At 39.1% G+C, this 15681-nt stretch overlaps 1 protein-coding gene across 1 annotated transcript in view; it reads right to left on the bottom strand.

Annotated features, from left to right (window-relative positions):
• The window catches only part of wdr18 (WD repeat domain 18), a 33033-nt gene that overhangs the window by 1026 nt on the left and 16326 nt on the right, over positions 1–15681 (bottom strand). Inside the window, exons 3-9 of the mRNA XM_061978297.2 lie at positions 10285–10418; positions 10076–10217; positions 5573–5716; positions 5446–5510; positions 5247–5371; positions 1150–1328; positions 994–1062 (exon numbers count right to left, since the gene is read on the bottom strand). Coding sequence (XP_061834281.2) covers positions 994–1062; positions 1150–1328; positions 5247–5371; positions 5446–5510; positions 5573–5716; positions 10076–10217; positions 10285–10418 — 858 coding nt within the window. The remainder of the gene's footprint in view (positions 1–993; positions 1063–1149; positions 1329–5246; positions 5372–5445; positions 5511–5572; positions 5717–10075; positions 10218–10284; positions 10419–15681) is intronic.

Genomic DNA, 15681 nt, shown 5'->3' with positions numbered 1-15681 from the left:
TATTTGAATCACATAGTTTATACATTTGTCATTGTGTGTATTTAAAAAAATAACAGTCCAGTGCAAGACAAAAGTAAAGATAGGAAAAGACAAAGCAAGATCAACAACAATAAAGAGCCTAAATGGATTCATCTGCTTTGGAACTTTATTAAACGTCTTGGATTGTTTGTTAGCTGTCTGCCTGTGTGTGTAGTTAGTATGTTCCAATAGCAGCAGAAGTGCACTTTTTGGAGAGCGGTATTTTTTTCAGTTTTGTGCCCAAGGGACTGATTTTATTTAACACTATATTATTATTTATACACCTATAGTGATCACAGAGACAGGTTGTTTTTGTGTTACTGTATATATTTGTTTTTCTGAAAAATCCCACTTAATATACTTTGGGTAACAACAGTCAATATTTATTTATTTTATTTTTTTAGGTGGGTAACAGTCTATTTATTTAATTTTATTTTAGTTTCCATCCATCCATCCATCCATGGATTTTTATTTTATTTATTTTAGTTTGTTCTTATAAAATAAAAGTGAGCTTTTGTTAAACCAAATATTGTGTTTTTTTTCCATATACAACAAACTATCTGGATTCGATAAGAGGATTCGATAATGGTCTCGAACTCGATAATTTCTTATCAAACATCATCCCTATACACAAGTGAATGCCATGCATACTTGGTCAACAGCCATACAGGTCACACTGAGGGTGGCCGTATAAACAACTTTAACACTGTTACAAATATGCGCCACGCTGTGAACCCACACCAAACAAGAATGACAACACATTTCGGGAGAACATCCGCACCGTAACACAACATAAACACAACAGAACAAATACCCAGAACCCCTTGCAGCACTAACTCTTCCGGGACGCTACAATATACACCCCCACCCCCACCAATTCTGCCCGCCGCCCCCGCCCCATCTCCCGAATTCGGAGGTCTCAAGGTTGGCAAGTATGGTTCTGACAGACCCTCTAGCCCCGCCCCCCCATCTCACCTTGTCGGTCACGGCGTTCATTAATAACTTGAGCCTTTCCGCCTTTTGCACGTACGTCTCCTCCTCCTCCTGGAAGTAAAAGTTCCCTTTTAACCAACCGGCTGCTAAAGTGCTCCTGTTGCTATGGCAACACGCCTTGTTTACAAGCAACCTTACCTGAGTGTGGAGTCCGAGGCGGACGCACACGTCCCCGGACTTGTCGTCGCCGCCGCCGCCGCCACTGCCGTCGCTCTCCAGCAGGTGGCGGCTGAAGCGCGGCAAGGGCACGGAGGGTCTTGAGTCCGGCAGGAACATGTTGGCCGGCGCCACCATGATGTCGGCGTTTGTCACCGGACCTGAACACCAATTTGTTTTACATCGCTTTTTGTTCTGTAAACTGTGGCCACGTTTCAATTTGCAGACCCATTTAGTCGGTTCCAGCCGCAACAACACTCCACTTCTCTCTTTATTTGCCAACAAAGGTGGCGACTTGTCCAAGGTGTACCCAGCCTTTGTGTTCTGTAAACTGTGGCTACGTTTCAATTTGCAGACCCATTTAGTCGGTTCCAGCCGCAACAACACTCCACTTCTCTCTTTATTTGCCAACAAAGGTGGCGACTTGTCCAGGGTGTACGCAGCCTTCGTGTTCTGTAAACTGTGGCCACGTTTCAATTTGCAGACCCATTTAGTCAGTTCCAGCCGCAACAACACTCCACTTCTCTCTTTATTTGCCAACAAAGGTGGCGACTTGTCCAAGGTGTACCCCGCCTTCGTGTTCTGTAAACTGTGGCCACGTTTCAATTTGCAGACCCATTTAGTCGGTTCCAGCCGCAACAACACTCCACTTCTCTCTTTATTTGCCAACAAAGGTGGCGACTTGTTCAGGGTGTACCCCGCCTTCCGCCCGAATGCAGCTGAGATAGGCTCCAGCACCACCCCCGCGACCCCAAAAGGGACAAGCGGTAGAAAATGGATGGATGCTAACAAGCTACTAAACAGTCGACAAGTGTCCGGGCTGAGGTTGGATACCGTTCATATTTGATCTGATACGGTTCAGATACCGATACTCATTTTCTGTAATAATAATAATAGATTTAATTTTAAAAAACACTTTATATTGAGTAAACAATCTCAAAGTGCTACAGTGTATTAAAAAAAAAAGGTAATAAAAAAAAAATTGGTATTTGGTACCCACTCCTATCACGGTGAGTCAGAGTGGTATTTGGTACCCACTCCTTCTATCACGGTGAGTCAGAGTGGTATTTAGTACCCACTCCTTCTATCACGGTGAGTCAGAGTGGTATTTAGTACCCACTCCTTCTATCACGGTGAGTCAGAGTGGTATTTGGTACCCACTCCTTCTATCACGGTGAGTCAGAGTGGTATTTAGTACCCACTCCTTCTATCACGGTGAGTCAGAGTGGTATTTGGTACCCACTCCTTCTATCACGGTGAGTCAGAGTGGTATTTGGTACCCACTCCGTCTATCACGGTGAGTCAGAGTGGTATTTAGTACCCACTCCTTCTATCACGGTGAGTCAGAGTGGTATTTGGTACCCACTCCTTCTATCACGGTGAGTCAGAGTGGTATTTGGGACCCACTCCTTCTATCACGGTGAGTCGGAGTGGTATTTGGTACCCACTCCTTCTATCAGAGTGGCATTTGGTACCCACTCCTTCTATCACGGTGAGTCAGAGTGGTATTTAGTACCCACTCCTTCTATCACGGTGAGTCAGAGTGGTATTTGGTACCCACTCCTTCTATCACGGTGAGTCAGAGTGGTATTTGGGTACCCACTCCTTCTATCACGGTGAGTCAGAGTGGTATTTGGTACTCACTCCTTCTATCACGGTGAGTCAGAGTGGTATTGGGTACCCACTCCTTCTATCACGGTGAGTCAGAGCGGTATTGGGTACCCACTCCTTCTATCACGATGAGTCAGAGTGGTATTTGGTACGCACTCCTTCTATCACGGTGAGTCAGAGTGGTATTTAGTACCCACTCCTTCTATCACGGTGAGTCAGAGCGGTATTGGGTACCCACTCCTTCTATCACGATGAGTCAGAGTGGTATTTGGTACGCACTCCTTCTATCACGGTGAGTCAGAGTGGTATTTGGTACCCACTCCTTCTATCACGATGAGTCAGAGTGGTATTTGGTACGCACTCCTTCTATCACGGTGAGTCAGAGTGGTATTTGGTACCCACTCCTTCTATCACGATGAGTCAGAGTGGTATTTGGTACGCACTCCTTCTATCACGGTGAGTCAGAGCGGTATTGGGTACCCACTCCTTCTATCACGGTGAGTCAGAGTGGTATTTGGTACCCACTCCTTCTATCACGGTGAGTCAGAGTGGTATTTGGGACCCACTCCTTCTATCACGGTGAGTCGGAGTGGTATTTGGTACCCACTCCTTCTATCAGAGTGGCATTTGGTACCCACTCCTTCTATCACGGTGAGTCAGAGTGGTATTTGGTACCCACTCCTTCTATCACGGTGAGTCAGAGTGGTATTTGGTACCCACTCCTTCTATCACGGTGAGTCAGAGTGGTATTGGGTACCCACTCCTTCTATCACGGTGAGTCAGAGTGGTATTTGGTACCCACTCCTTCTATCACGGTGAGTCAGAGTGGTATTTGGTACCCACTCCTTCTATCACGGTGAGTCAGAGTGGTATTTGGTACCCACTCCTATCACGGTGAGTCAGAGTGGTATTTGGTACCCACTCCTTCTATCACGGTGAGTCAGAGTGGTATTTGGTACCCACTCCTATCACGGTGAGTCAGAGTGGTATTTGGTACCCACTCCTTCTATTTACGATGAGTCAGAGTGGTATTTGGTACCCACTCCTTCTATCACGGTGAGTCGGAGTGGTATTTGGTACCCACTCCTTTTATCACGGTGAGTCAGAGTGGTATTGGGTACCCACTCCTTCTATCACACTAAGTCAGAGTGGTATTTGGTACACACTCCTTCTATCATGGTGAGTCAGAGTGGTATTTTGTACCCACTCCTATCACAGTGAGTCGGAGCGATATTTGGTACCCACTCCTTCTATCACGGTGAGTCAGAGTGGTATTTGGTACCCACTCCTTCTATCACGGTGAGTCAGAGTGGTATTGGGTACCCACTCCTTCTATCACACTAAGTCAGAGTGGTATTTGGTACGCACTCCTTCTATCATGGTGAGTCAGAGTGGTATTTTGTACCCACTCCTATCACAGTGAGTCGGAGCGATATTTGGTACCCACTCCTTCTATCACGGTGAGTCAGAGTGGTATGATTGATGGGTTCTACATGTAAAGCGACTTTGGGTACTTAGAAAAGCGCTATATAAATCCCAGTTATTATTATTATTATTATTATTTGGTACCCACTCCTTCTATCACGGTGAGTCAGAGTGGTATTTGGTACCCACTCCTTCTATCACGGTGAGTCAGAGTGGTATTTGGTACCCACTCCTTCTATCACGGTGAGTCAGAGTGGTATTTGGGACTCACTCCTTCTATCACGGTGAGTCGGAGTGATATTGGGTACCCACTCCTTCTATCACGGTGAGTCAGAGTGGTATTTGGTACCCACTCTTTCTATCACGGTGAGTCAGAGTGGTATTGGGTACCCACTCCTTCTATCACGGTGAGTCAGAGTGGTATTTAGTACCCACTCCTTCTATCACGGTGAGTCAGAGTGGTATTTAGTACCCACTCCTTCTATCACGGTGAGTCAGAGTGGTATTTGGGACTCACTCCTTCTATCACGGTGAGTCAGAGTGGTATTTGGTACCCACTCCTTCTATCACGGTGAGTCAGAGTGGTATTTGGTACCCACTCCTTCTATCACGGTGAGTCAGAGTGGTATTTGGTACCCACTCCTTCTATCACGGTGAGTCAGAGTGGCATTTGGTACCCACTCCTTCTATCACGGTGAGTCAGAGTGGTATTTGGTACCCACTCCTTCTATCACGGTGAGTCAGAGTGGTATTTGGTACCCACTCCTTCTATCACGGTGAGTCAGAGTGGTATTTGGTACCCACTCCTTCTATCACGGTGAGTCAGAGTGGCATTTGGTACCCACTCCTTCTATCACGGTGAGTCAGAGTGGTATTTAGTACCCGCTCCTTCTATCACGGTGAGTCAGAGTGGTATTTGGTACCCGCTCCTTCTATCACGGTGAGTCAGAGTGGTATTTGGTACCCACTCCTTCTATCACGGTGAGTCAGAGTGGTATTTGGTACCCACTCCTTCTATCATGGTGAGTCAGAGCGCCACTTACCTTTGTGGGCGAAGCAGCGCACGCATTGTTTACTTTGAACGTCCCACAGTCGCACCGACTCGTCATGTGACCCCGACACCAGGAGGGTTCCGTCCATGGACACGGACAGGCAGGTGACCACGCCCCTGGAGTGAAACCACCAATCAGAACCAAGCTCCACGTCCACCGTGTGACTCTCAACCAATGGTGAAGACTTCACCTGTGTCCTTTGAACGTCCGGTTCCCGTCGGCGTCGCCCTGGAACATCTTGTCGCGCGTCACGCCCTGCCAAACAGCGGCAGGTGTTGGCCGTCATTCCCCACGCGCTCGCCATGGAAACAACTCACCTGCGTGCACAGGGACACCTGGAAGATGTTGCCGTCGCTGCCGCCACAGAACAGGAAGTACTCGCACGGGTCAAGGGTCACGGACATGACTTCCACGTCAAAGAGGACGGAGAGGAGCAGCTCGCCTGAAGACACCTCCCACAGCTGCACACACACACACACACACACACACACACACACACACACACACACACAGCTCATGTAGACCAACCCACTTAAGTCAATGTTGGCGTTAACACACTGCCTTCTTCGGGTGAAAACTCCTGTTTGCTTGGGTTCTTTTTTATCGATTATCGTTTTCCGCCGGTGTTTTGTTTTGTTTAGCGCCGCCCTAGTGGCTCTCTGGAGCTTTTTCAGAAATGTATGAAAAATGGAAAAAGATGAGGGGAAAACAATCTATTTTTTGTTTTATTATGGTTTCTGTAGGACAAACATGACACAAACCTCCCTAATTGTTATAAAGCACACTGTTTATATTAAACATGCTTCACTGATTCGAGTATTTGGCGAGCGCCGTTTTGTCCTACTAATTTTGGCGGTCCTTGAACTCACCGTAGTTTGTTTAGCTCAGGGGTGCTCACACTTTTTCTGCAGGCGAGCTACTTTTCAATTGATCAAGTGGTGGGGATCTACCTCATTCATATATATGATTTATATTTACTTATTTATGAAATATATGTTTTTGTTAACGAGTTAAAGGTGTTTAATGATAATGCAAGCATGTTTAACACATATAGTTAATATTGTTAAAAAATTAAAGGTGTTTAATGATAATACAAGCATGTTTAACACATATAGTTAATATTGTTAAAAAATTAAAGGTGTTTAATGATAATACAAGCATGTTTAACACATATAGTTAATATTGTTAATAAGTTAAAGGTGTTTAAAGATAATACAAGCATGTTTAACACATATAGTTAATATTGTTAACAACTTAAAGGTGGTTAAAGATAATACAAGCATGTTTAACACATAGTTAATATTGTTAACAAGTTAAAGGTGTTTAAAGATAATACAAGCATGTTTAAGACATATAGATTCCTTTCTTTCATGAAGACAAGAATATAAGTTGGTGTATTACCTGATTCTGATGACTTGCATTGATTGTAATCAGACAGTGGTGCTGATAATGTCCGCATTTTCGAATGGAGGAGAAAAAAAGTCCTCCTTTCTGTCCAATACCACATGAAAGTGGTTGGTTTTTGGCATCTTATTTGTCCAGCTTCCGTACTCCTTTGTATACACTTTACAAGAAATACATTGTCGGCAAACTCCGTAGCTTGCTAGCTTGTGCACACCAGCTTTCTGAGACTCTTATTTTGGTAGCGCAGGCAGGATGAAGCAGAGCTTTTATTGTGCAACTGTGCAGTCGGTCTTTGGAGTTTTGACGACAGGTACGGCGCCAGAGTCTGTTGAAATAAAGTGTTTCTCGCCTTCCAGTCGGTAATTTTAATGAGCTGGCGGCAGCCAGCGTCATCTCAGAAGACCCTCGGGTGCCGTGAATGTCAATCAAGTGACAAAAGTGACGTCATAGTGAAGATTTATAATCGCTCATTTTTAGGACTATTTTTTTAATGCCTGGCTGGTGATCGACTGACACACCCTCCGAGATCGACCGGTAGCTCGCGATCGACGTAATGAGCACCCCTGGTTTACATGTATAACTTTCTAGGACGTGTTTTATGCCACTTCTTTTTCTGTCTCATTTTGTCCACCAAACTTTTAAGGTTGTGCATGAAAGGTGAGTTTTGTTGATGTTATTGACTTGTGTGGAGTGCTAATCAGACATATTTGGTCACTGCATGACTGCAAGCTAATCGATGCTAACATGCTATTTAGGCTAGCTATATGTACATATTGCATCATAATGCCTCACTTGTAGCTATATTTGAGGTCATTTAGTTTCCTTTAAGTCCTCTTAATTCAATTTATATCTCATGACACACTATCTGTATGTAATATGGCTTTTAATTTTTTGCGGCTCCAGACAGATTTGTTTTTGTATTTTTGGTCCAATATGGCTCTTTCAACATTTTGGGTTGCCGACCCCTGGTTTAGGAGTTGTCCTGAAGTCAACTGTTAATATTAGAGATGTCCGATAATATCGGACTGCTGATATTATCGGCCGATAAATGCTTTAAAATGTAATATCGGAAATGATCGGTATCGGTTTCAAAAAGTAAAATGTATGACTTTTTCAAAGGCCGCTGTGTACACGGACGTAGGGAGAAGTACAGAGCGCCAATAAACCTTAAAGGTGCCGGCCCAATCACATATCTACGACTTTTCACACACACAAGTGAATGCAAGGCCATACTTGGTCAACAGCCATACAGGTCACACTGAGGGTGGCCGTATAAACAACTTTAACACTGTCACAAATATGCGCCACACTGTGAACCCACACCAAACAAGAACATTTCGGGAGAACATCCGCACCGTAACACAACATAAACACGACAGAACAAATACCCAGAAACCCTTGCAGCACTAACTCTTCCGGGACACTACAATATACACCCCCCTGCTACCAACAAACCCTGCCCCCCATCTCCCGAACTCGGAGGTCTCAAGGTTGGCAAGTATGCTTTCCGCCAACGTTTTGTTTTGTTTATGTGTTGTCCTGAAGTCAATTGTTAATATTCTTTACATAATTACTAGAGATGGCCGATATTATCGGCCGATAAATGCTTTAAAATGTAATATCGGAAATTATCGGTTTCAAAAAGTAAAATGTATGACTTTTTAAAACGCGCCGCTGTACCGTTTGGTACACGGACGTAGGGAGAAGTACAGAGCATACTTGCCAACCCTCCCCATTTTCCCGGGAGAATCTCGAATTTCAGTGCCTCTCCCGAAAATCTCCCAGGGCAACCATTCTCCCGAATTTCTCCCGATTTCCACCCAGACAACAATATTGGGGGCGTGCCTTAAAAGGCACTGCAATTGCGTGCCGGCCCAATCACATAATATCTACGGCTTTTCACACGCACAATTGAATGCAAGACATACTTGATGAACAGCCATACAGGTCACACTGAGGGTGGCCGTGTAAACAACTTTAACACTGTTACAAATATGCGCCACACTGTGAACCCACACCAAACAAGAATGACAAACACATTCCGGGAGAACATCCGCACCGTAACACAACATAAACACAACGGAACAAATACCCAGAATCCCTTGCAGCACTAACTATTCCGGGACGCTACAATATACACCCCCCCAAACCTCAACCTCCACATGCTCTCTCAGGGAGAGCATGTCCCAAATTCCAAGCTGCTGTTTTGAGGCATGTTAAAAAAAAATAATGCACTTTGTGACTTCAATAATAAATATGGCAGTGCCATGTTGGCATTTTTTTCCCATAACTTGAGTTGATTTATTTTGGAAAACCTTGTTACATTGTTTCATGCATCCAGCGGGGCATCACACACTTTATTTGTAGTTATTACATTTGTCTGAATAATTTGATGACGTACTATGTTATACTGCTTTAATACAGTGAAGATTATGTAACTGTTTAATTGCATATATGGCGGAAGGATCTGTGTGGTAATAAGGTTTGGACACAAGGTATTATGGGTAAATGCAGTCAGGTATGGTGGAATCGAGCCACACAGTTTTTTGACCTTACTCTTACTTTTTCTAACTCTTTCTTATTGTTAGAATAATTATATCCAAGTTATCACAAAACGTTGTGTTACATTGAGTTCAGCTCGCCCTGCAAGAGGACAAAAAAACTGTCTTTGATCCTACCAAGCAAAAGGCTTGTAGAACTCCACTGTGTATGACGGGAAGCGACATGAAGGCGTCGGTTTCTTTCTTCTATTGTAATCCACAGAAAGACTCTGTCTTGACCCGAGATATACAAAGCGGAGAGGAAGCAGCTCCAGGCACCTCTTCTTTGAACTCTTTTACGACCTTTTCTTTGAACCGACCTTTTATTTGAACTGTTTTGTAATCAAAGGCGATGGCTGTTTATGACCCCCGTCCCTTTAAAAACAGCTGTTGCCATGTGATCAGAGAAAGTCCAAATAAAAGAGGCGTACAATCTTTCGTCAGAGCGTGGTGACACCGTACAAGGGTACAGGTGCACGCGTTTCTCCTCATTGAGCCAAATTTAATTCTGTCGCTGTTTGATTCCTTGCTTCTTGTCTTGTTTAATAGATGTCATCAGTGTTGGAACCCGACACTTACTGTAACAAACTCGCTTTATTTTGCCATTCATTTGTTCCCAAATCGTTATTGTTTTATGTTTTTGAATGATTAAGTTGACAAGTAAACGATATAAGTTGTGTTTGTTGTTGTCGCAGCAGGAGAAAGTAAAGGAGCGTCAAGCTAAGGCTTCATTAGGAAACTACACATACATTTATCATTTGTTTTCAAAACGCTTACAAAAAAGTGGCACCCCAAAAAGTTACCGTGGGACCCCATTTTTATGACTTCATGGGGTCCCTTTTGAGAATTCCCAGCGCCAACACTGCTAAGTCGTACCTTGACGGTCTGGTCCAAAGACGCCGTGGCGACTCGGGCCTGAGCTCCCATCATGCCACAGTGGAGGTCTGTGATTGGCAGAGAGTGTCGAGACAGGACGTGGCGAGGCTCGGGGGAGTGGCTCAAGTCCACCTGGACCACGCTGCAACGCATGCAAAAATGTAGATTCTGGTAGTAAGACATTAAAAAAAATAATAATAATAAAATACCTGCTCAGACTCCACACCAGAACAACACTGTCCTTTCCTCCAGACACAAAATGGCTGCTCTCGTCCGTGAACTTGACACAGGTGACGTCCTGATAGTGGCGGTTGACGACGGACAGCAGCTTGCCTGTGGACACCTGAGCAGTGGCATGTCAACTTAGTGCGGCCAAAAGCTATTTTTTTTAAAACACCTACAAAAGTGACATAAAAGAGCAAACAGGTTGACTAAGAACACACACGCTGTTTTTTTTCTTTAAAACTGTCATAGCTCAAAAAATAATAATGAATCAAAATCGATATGGTTATGAATTATTGATCTATTCATGGCTCCAATTACTTAACATCAATTGTTCCACTTTAAAGTATTTTGGGGGGAAAAGATTGCATATTTTGTGTGTTTGCCATTTAAAAAAATGACAAAAAGGGCATAAAATAAACAAATAAATAATATAAAAATGATACAAACTTATAATCGACACATAGATCTGAAGTTGATCTAAAGACTTAAGTGTAAAAAAGTATAACTTATTTAAAATACTTTTATGATTGGGGCCATTTTGGGTCCCTAAGAGTTTTAGCGTGATTTTTTTTAAACTGTCATTGCTCAAAAATAATGATGAATCAAAATCGATATGCTCATGAATTATTGACTTATTCGTGGCTCCAATTACGTAACATCAAATGTTCCACTTTAAAGTATTTTGAGGGGAAAAGATTGCATATTTTGTGTGTTTGCCATTAAGAAAAATGACAAAAGAGCATAAAACAAACAAAAAAATAATATAAAAATGATACAAACTTATAATCGACAGATCTGAAGTTGGGCCATTTTGGGTCCCGAGAGTTTTAGCGGGATTTTTTTTTTCTTTAAAACTGTCATAGCTCAAAAAATAATAATGAATCAAAATCGATATGCTTATGAATTATTGACCTATTCATGGCTCCAATTACTTAACATCATATATTCCACTTTAAAGTATTTTGGTGGGGGGAAATTGCATATTTTGTGTGTTTGCCATTAAGAAAAATTTAAGTTTTCTTTGACAAAAAGGGCATAAAATACACAAAAAAATTATATAAAAATGATACAAACTTAAAATCGACGGATAGATCTGAAGTTGATCTAAAGACTTAAGTATGAAAAAGTATAACTTATTTAAAAGACTTTTATGATTGGGACCATTTTGGTCCCTAAGAGTTGTAGCATGATTTTTTTTTTAAACTGTCATTACTCAAAAAATAATAATGAATCAAAATCGATATGGTTATGAATTATTGACCTATTTTACACTCAAATTACTTAACATCAAATGTTCCACTTTAAAGTATTTTGAATTAAGAAAAATTACAAAAAGGGCATAAAATGAACAAAATAATAATATAAAAATTGTACAAACTTATAATCAACACATAGATCTGAAGTTGATCTAAAGACTTAAGTGTAAAAAAGTATAACTTATTTAAATACTTTTATGATTGGGGCCATTTTGGGTCCCTAAGAGTTTTAGCGTGATTTTTTTTAAACTGTCATTGCTCAAAAATAATAATGAATCAAAATCGATATGCTTATGAATTATTGACCTATTCATGGCTCCAATTACTTAACATCAAATGTTCCACTTTAAAGTATTTTGGGGGGGAAAGATTGCATATTTTGTGCGTTTGCCATTAAGAAAAATGACAAAAAGGGCATAAAATAAACAAAAAGATTATATAAAAATGATACAAACTTAAAATCGACACATAGATCTGAAGTTGATCTAAAGACTTAAGTGTAAAAAAAAGTATAACTTATTTAAAATACTTTCATGATTGGGATCATTTTGGGTCCCTAAGAGTTGTAGCAAGATTTTTTTTTTTAAACTGTCATAGCTCAAAAAATAATAATGAATCAAAATCGATATGCTTATGAATTATTGACCTATTCGTGGCTCCAATTACGTAACATCAAATGTTCCACTTTAAAGTATTTTGAGGGGAAAAGATTGCATATTTTGTGTGTTTGCCATTAAGAAAAATGACAAAAAAGGCATAAAATAAACAAAAAAATAATATAAAAATGATACAAACTTATAATCAACACAGATCTGAAGTTGATCTAAAGACTTAAGTGTAAAAAAAGTATAACTTATTTAAAATACTTTCATGATTGGGGCCATTTTGGGTCCCTAAGAGTTGTAGCAAGATTTTTCTTTAAACTGTCATTGCTCAAAAAATAATAATGAATCAAAATCGATATGGTTATGAATTATTGACTTATTCATGGCTCCAATTACTTAATGTCAAATGTTCCACTTTAAAGTATTTTGAGGGGAAAAGATTGCATATTTTGTGTGTTTGCCATTAAAAAAAATGACAAAAAGGGCATAAAATAAACAAAAAAATATATAAAAATGATACAAACTTAAAATCGACGGATAGATCTGAAGTTGATCTAAAGACTTAAGTGTAAAAAAGTATAACTTATTTAAAATACTTTTATGATTGGGGCCATTTTGGGTCCCTAAGAGTTGTAGCAAGATTTTTCTTTAAACAGTCATTGCTCAAAAAATAATAATGAATCAAAATCGATATGCTTATGAATTATTGACCTATTCATGGCTCCAATTACTTAACATCATATATTCCACTGTAAAGTATTTTGGGGGGAAAAGATTGCATATTTTGTGTGTTTGCCATTAAGAAAAATTTTAAGTTTTCTTTGACAAAAAGGACATAAATTACACAAAAAAATTATATAAAAATGATACAAACTTAAAATCGACAGATAGATCTGAAGTTGATCTAAAGACTTAAGTGTAAAAAAAGTATAACTTATTTAAAATACTTTCATGATTGGGGCCATTTTGGGTCCCTAAGAGTTGTAGCGGGATTTTTTTTTAAACTGTCATTGCTCAAAAAATAATAATGAATCAAAATCGATATGGTTATGAATTATTGACCTATTCATGGCTACAATTACTTAATGTCAAATGTTCCACTTTAAAATATATTTTTGGGAAAATGTTGCATATTTTGTGTGTTTGCCATTAAAAAAAATGACAAAAAGGGCATAAAATAAACAAAAAAATATATACAAATGATACAAACTTATAATGAACACATAGATCTGAAGTTGATCTAAAGACTTAAGTGTAAAAAAGTATAACTTATTTAAATACTTTTATGATTGGGGCCATTTTGGGTCCCTAAGAGTTTTAGCGTGATTTTTTTTAAACTGTCATTGCTCAAAAATAATAATGAATCAAAATCGATGACCCTGCGATGAGGTGGCCCTGCGATGAGGTGGCGACTTGTCCAGGGTGTACCCCGCCTTCCGCCCGATTGTAGCTGAGATAGGCTCCAGCGCCCCCCGCGACCCCAAAAGGGAATAAGCGGTAGAAAATGGATGGAAAATCGATATGCTTATGAATTATTGACTTATTCATAGCTCCAATTACTTAACATCAAATGTTCCACTTTAAAGTATTTTGGGGGGGAAAGATTGCATATTTTGTGTTTTTGCCATTAAGAAAAAGGCAAGTTTTCTTTGACAAAAAGGGCATAAAATAGACAAAAAAATAATATAAAAATAATACAAACTTAAAATCTACGGATAGATCTGAAGTTGATCTAAAGACTTAAGTGTAAAAAAAGTATAACTTATTTAAAATACTTTCATGATTGGGGCCATTTTGGGTCACTAAGAGTTGTAGCAAGATTTTTTTTTAAACTGTCATTGCTCAAAAAATAATAATGAATCAAAATCGATATGCTTATGAATTATTGACCTATTCATGGCTCCAATTACTTAATGTCAAATATTCCACTTTAAAGTATTTTGGGGGGGAAAGATTGCATATTTTCTGTGTTTGCCATTAAAAAAATGACAAAAAGGGCATAAAATAAACAAAAAGATTATATAAAAATGATACAAACTTATAATCGACGGATAGATCTGAAGTTGATCTAAAGACTTAAGTGTAAAAAAGTATAACTTATTTAAAATACTTTTATGATTGGGGCCATTTTGGGTCCCTAAGAGTTTTAGCGGAGTTTTTTTTTTTTAAACTGTCATTGCTCAAAAAATAATAATGAATCAAAATCGATATGCTTATGAATTATTGACCTATTTTACACTCCAATTACTTAACATCAAATGTTCCACTTTAAAGTATTTTGAGGGGAAAAGATTGCATATTTTGTGTGTTTGCCATTAAGAAAAATGACAAAAAAGGCATAAAAAAAACAAAAAAATAATATAAAAATGATACAAACTTATAATCGACAGATCTGAAGTTGGGCCATTTTGGGTCCCAAGAGTTTTAGCGAGATTTTTCTTTTTCTTTAAAACTGTCATAGCTCAAAAAATAATAATGAATCAAAATCAATATGCTTATGAATTATTGACCTATTCATGGCTCCAATTACTTAACATCAAATGTTCCACTTTAAAATAATTTGGTGGGGGGAAATTGCATATTTTGTGTGTTTGCCATTAATAAAAATTTAAGTTTTCTTTGACAAAAAGGGCATAAAATACACAAAAAAATTATATAAAAATGATACAAACTTAAAATCGACGGATAGATCTGAAGTTGATCTAAAGACTTAAGTGTAAAAAAAGTATAACTTATTTAAAATACTTTTATGATTGGGGCCATTTTGGGTCCCTGTGAGTTTTAGCGAAAAAAAATTGTTTTAAACTGTCATTGCTCAAAAAATAATAATGAATCAAAATCGATATGCTTACGAATTATTGACCTGTTCATGGCTCCAATTACTTAACATCATATATTCCACTTTAAAGTATTTTGGGGAGAAAAGATTGCATATTTTGTGTGTTTGCCATTAAAAAAAATGACAAAAAGGGCATAAAATAAACAAAAAATAATATAAAAATGATAAAAACTTATAATCGACAGATAGATCTGAAGTTGATCTAAAGACTTAAGTGTAAAAAAGTATAACTTATTTAAAATACTTTTATGATTGGGGCCATTTTGGGTCACTAAGAGTTGTAGCAAGATTTTTTTTTAAACTGTCATTGCTCAAAAAATAATAATGAATCAAAATCGATATGGTTATGAATTATTGACTTATTCGTGGCTCCCATTACTTAACATCAAATGTTCCACTTTAAAGTATTTTGAGGGGAAAAGATTGCATATTTTGTGTGTTTGCCATTAAGAAAAATTACAAAAAGGGCATAAAATAAACAAAAAGATTATATAAAAATGATACAAACTTATAATCGACGGATAGATCTGAAGTTGATCTAAAGACTTAAGTGTAAAAAAAAAAAAAACTTTCTTAAAAGACTTTTATGATTGGGGCCATTTTGGGTCCCTAAGAGTTGTAGCAAGATTTTTTTTTAAACTGTCATTGCTCAAAAAATAATAATGAATCAAAATCGATATG

The sequence above is a fragment of the Nerophis lumbriciformis genome, linkage group LG18 (genome assembly GCF_033978685.3).
Source record: "Nerophis lumbriciformis linkage group LG18, RoL_Nlum_v2.1, whole genome shotgun sequence".
Lineage (NCBI taxonomy): Eukaryota > Metazoa > Chordata > Actinopteri > Syngnathiformes > Syngnathidae > Nerophis > Nerophis lumbriciformis.
Note: the sequence above shows the minus strand (reverse complement) of the source record. Positions and strands in the feature narration are given on the sequence as shown.